Source organism: Gossypium hirsutum, chromosome A12, assembly GCF_007990345.1.
Source record: "Gossypium hirsutum isolate 1008001.06 chromosome A12, Gossypium_hirsutum_v2.1, whole genome shotgun sequence".
NCBI classification, from domain to species: domain Eukaryota; kingdom Viridiplantae; phylum Streptophyta; class Magnoliopsida; order Malvales; family Malvaceae; genus Gossypium; species Gossypium hirsutum.
The window spans coordinates 87,750,159-87,754,418 of record NC_053435.1 but is presented as its reverse complement, the minus strand read 5'-3'; the positions used below and the strand labels follow the sequence as shown (position 1 = coordinate 87,754,418).

The 4,260-nt window shown below is 30.1% G+C and overlaps 1 protein-coding gene across 1 annotated transcript; it reads right to left on the bottom strand.

Annotated features, from left to right (window-relative positions):
* Window positions 1-1,127: 1,127 nt before the first annotated feature.
* LOC107934704 (transcription factor bHLH162) lies at window positions 1,128-2,190 on the bottom strand. Its single transcript, XM_016867192.2, has 3 exons — window positions 1,969-2,190; window positions 1,555-1,884; window positions 1,128-1,467 (listed from the first exon to the last, which is right to left on the bottom strand). Exons 1-3 carry the CDS (start codon window positions 2,128-2,130, stop codon window positions 1,321-1,323), a joined length of 639 nt encoding a protein of 212 aa, XP_016722681.1. The 5' UTR covers window positions 2,131-2,190; the 3' UTR covers window positions 1,128-1,320.
* Window positions 2,191-4,260: the final 2,070 nt, after the last annotated feature.

Below are 4,260 nucleotides of genomic sequence, written 5' to 3'. Positions count from 1 at the left end.
ATTTTATTGAATCCAATGTGATTTTCTTGTTCTCTATAGTTTTCTTATCACTTTTCTCCCTTGGTGGTTATGAAAATTCCTTTAAATTCTAGGTAAAAATGGTGAATTTTTTGTGGAAAGACCAAATTGTAAAGAAAGCAAAGTTTTCTTCTTCTCACCCCCTCACTCATGTTGGAAAGATGGGAGGATCCTACTTTTTTTTTCTTCATCTTTCTCTCCTTTTATACTAGCTATTTATAATAAAATATTAGTAAAATATCTCAGTAAAATATTAATAAAGTAATATTTATCTAATTAAATAATTATAAAATATCATCAAAATATCTCCAATATCATCATTTCCTTATAGAGTCCTCTCTCTTTTTAATTGACCATTTTGCCCTTTATGACATTTTAAAATTTTATTATTGAATCATCACTTAATTTGATAAAATTATAATTTAGTCCCTTATACTTTTTCTGCTTATTCAATTTGGTCCTTATTCATCCATTTCTCTTAATTTTTAAATCCTTCTACCTTCAAGATATTTGCACTATTGACCTTTCACTTCAACTTTTCCATATTTATACTTATCACACAAAACTTTTCGCATATTTACTTATGCCACAAAACTTTTCGCATATTTACAATTTATGCCACAAACTTTTCTATATTTATACTTAGGTCTTGCTTCTTGATTTAACTTCCTTTTGATATCTTGTAACTTTCATTTTCTTGGATCTTATACTTTTTTCGCTAAAATTTTTTCTCATATTATTTACTAAAAAGGGGAGTTTTGATTATGTTACAGTTCGGGTATTAACATTTTTATCCAAACCGAGCTTGGACAAAATTTAGACTTATTTTTCTGGCTGGAACGAGCTCGGACTTAAAATTTTATTAGGGCTTAGCCTGAACCTGACTTGGCCATGGACATCTGTAATCTCAACTCGTTTGATCATAATTTTTTTTTATAAAGTCAAGCTGGGAATAGACTTAGACCTTAGGAATGCTAAAAAAAAAAACCCTTAATTATTGGTTTATGTTGTTGCCAAAAACTTAATTTTCTTTTTTAAGTTTGAAACTTAGGGAAATTAGACTAACATTAATTGTCAATATACCAAAAAGATGAAATTAAAAAAAAGCATTAAATAAATTTCATCCAGCTTTACTCTTAGTCCCTTACTCTCAATAAACAATTGGAAAGTTTCGAAGTCCACCTATGATTGTTCCATTACTGAAGGAATGGCTGACACCAGATAATAGAAACAAATAAAGGCAATATTAAACCAGCAAGCAGCCTAGCGGGGCATAGAAGCAGCTAGATTGAGAAACGTGAATCACATGATATGGAAATTCCACGTTTCGGGAGGGATTTCGTAGTCCCAATATAGCTCTTGTTCAAGTTCCTCTTCCCTGCACCTGTCTTCATTCACAAACTTGTTCAATTTCTCCTTTATTATTTTCGCTACACCAAATTCTCCAATCTGCGTCCAACAATGAAAATTTTAATTCCAAGATTTTCAAAAAAAAAAATTGAAATTGGAATTGAAGAGCAGAGGTGGGTTAATTACCTCAGCATGAACGATGTGGAAAATTGTATTCCCAACAACCCAGAAATTGGCGTTCAGTACATGAGCTCCATCTTCATGAAATATGCGGATCATCTCATAAAACATGTACTGACTGCCGGGCCCTGTCATCAAAGCCACCTCCATAGCTGAACCCTTTTCGTTAATCCTAATTTCAGCAGGTTTAGTACTATCATTACTGTGGGTGCATTTGTAGGATCTCGTTCTTCCCATTAGGCTTTCCTTTCTCTCCCTGGATTCCTTCAACTTTGTTTGCAGCCTCTTTATGTATTTCACAGCTTCATCTACTTGATCAGGTAGTGATAATGGCTCCTGCAATTAGCATATCCCCATTGAAATGAAAACTGAAAGTACTCCTGCAATTAGCATATTAAGCCCCAAAAAAGAAAAACATACCTTGGAATTTTGATGGGGGAGTAGAGAATTGAGCATGGAGTACAAATTCTTCATATGATTTCTCCTGTTTTTCTCAATGATCTTCCTCTCAACCTTAGCTGAAGAACAACGAGACCTTTTCATTCCCTTATTCCCACCCAAATTATGAGTCAAGTATTCCATTTCAAGTTCCCTTGGTATACGCACACTAAGCTGTGTTATGTTGTTTTTTATACTTACACACACAACAGTTGTGGCTAGCGATTACCGAATAGGGTGAACAAGAAGTGGAAAGCGCCGAAACTTCGATTGCGACAGATGACGGAAGCAAATAGTAAGAAATATGAGGACACGCGGTGCCGTCACTTGTGTTACGTCACAGCCTTCTTGTCGGAATTATTGTTCTCTAACATGGGACCTTTTTTAACTCTAGTTAAAGATATGATTACATTTTAATAGTTTAATATAAAAATAATGATTTTAATTTGACTCAAATATACCTAACAAAATCTACATAAAAATATAATTTCATAAATAGTCGATTGAGTCTTACTATGATTAATATCTGCACTATTTTCTGTGTGTGAGGATGTAATTTTGAGCGCATTAAAATGTATTTATCTTTTTATTTAAGAGTTGGAGGGAAAATTATGAGTAATTATTAAATTTTATATCAAGAATAAAAATTAATTTTAATATGACACAAATATATAACTTCAAAAATATAAATAGAATTTTTTACACTAACAATATTAGTGAAAAAATAAATATTTTATCTATTTTAGTTGAAAATTAATTTTATTTAAAATAATTAAATATTATTTATAAGAATTGAAAAATGTTAGCTTATTTTATTACTTTAATTAAAATATTCAACTTTTGGGTGGGTAGTAGAACTATAGATGGATAGTTATCAAAGTAATTGAATGTTTTAACAATTTAAAAAAAATTGAAATACATAATTAACTCTAATTACCTATTTTAATTTTAAAATTTTACAGCTTTCATTGTTATTTCATTAACTGAATTGGTGTAGCTTGATATTAAACTTAGTTGCATATGTCACGGGTCAAAGTGCAAAGCCCGTGACCATGGCACAATATGCACCCCATGGAGGTCTATCGATTAGATAGTGAACATTTAGCCCACGAGAACTAACCCGATTCAAAGAATTGTTGGAGAAGCCTTCAAATGGAAGCTTGCTTGACCCAATAATGAATATATGACAAGTTAGGCTATTTTTAGTAAGTAGGGGAATTATATCTTGTAGATTTGATATGATATGATATAATCTTGTAAATCCCCAAAATTAAATGATAGACTAATCTCGTCCGTTAATATAATTTAATCTTGACCGTCAGTTTTTAGGGAGCTCAACTATAAACAGAGAGCCTCCTCCTCATTTGTAAATCATTCCATTGTACTTGAATTCTTAAAAGTAATAGAATTCTAATAGCATTTGCTCAAACACCTTGTGTGCGTTCTTTCTGTTGTTCTTTGTAGCTTCTTTTGGCATTGTTTGCTTCCGCTATACAAATTGGTGCCTTAGAAGAGTTCTTAAGGAATCCTTACTTGAGTAAAGACTGACTTAGGCGAGTTTGGACGAACGAATGCCTAAGGCCACACGGATCGTGAGACGAAAGATCTAGCCCCGTGACAACATATAAATAATTATTAGATTTTGTCACATAAAAATTGTGAATGAAAAAAATTTGATGTTTAAAAACTATTTAATAGTAAATATATGTGAAGTGATAATGGAATTGGATTTGTAATTATGTTATTGAATATGTGTTCGATACTTGAATTTGTAATTACTTTATTTGAAGATAATAAAATGTTTGAAAAGATAAAAATGTTATTATAATAATATTGATTATAATTAAGAGTGACACTAATTCGGTAAAATGTTTAAATGTAAGTAATAAATAGATATATTATACTAAACAAAATAAATAAATACAATAAATTATATCACATGCGATGCATGAAAAAACAACATTTTTAGAACACTAAGTAATAGATAGTTTGGAACTAATTAATAATAACATATGCACTATGTATGAGATTAAAAAAAATTAGATTAAATTGTGAGTAAAGCTAAATTTAAACACATATATACATCATACTAGGAATATTAAATGCATTAAAATTGTTTATCATGGTGTTTTCATTAATTTTAAGTTGATATCGAATTAACTTATAACACCGACTCAATTGATAACATTATCTTAATTGATAGAAAAAAAAATACATAATAAAATTAAAATTAACAAAATATTTTAAAATAAAACTTTAACTGTGTCATAAGTG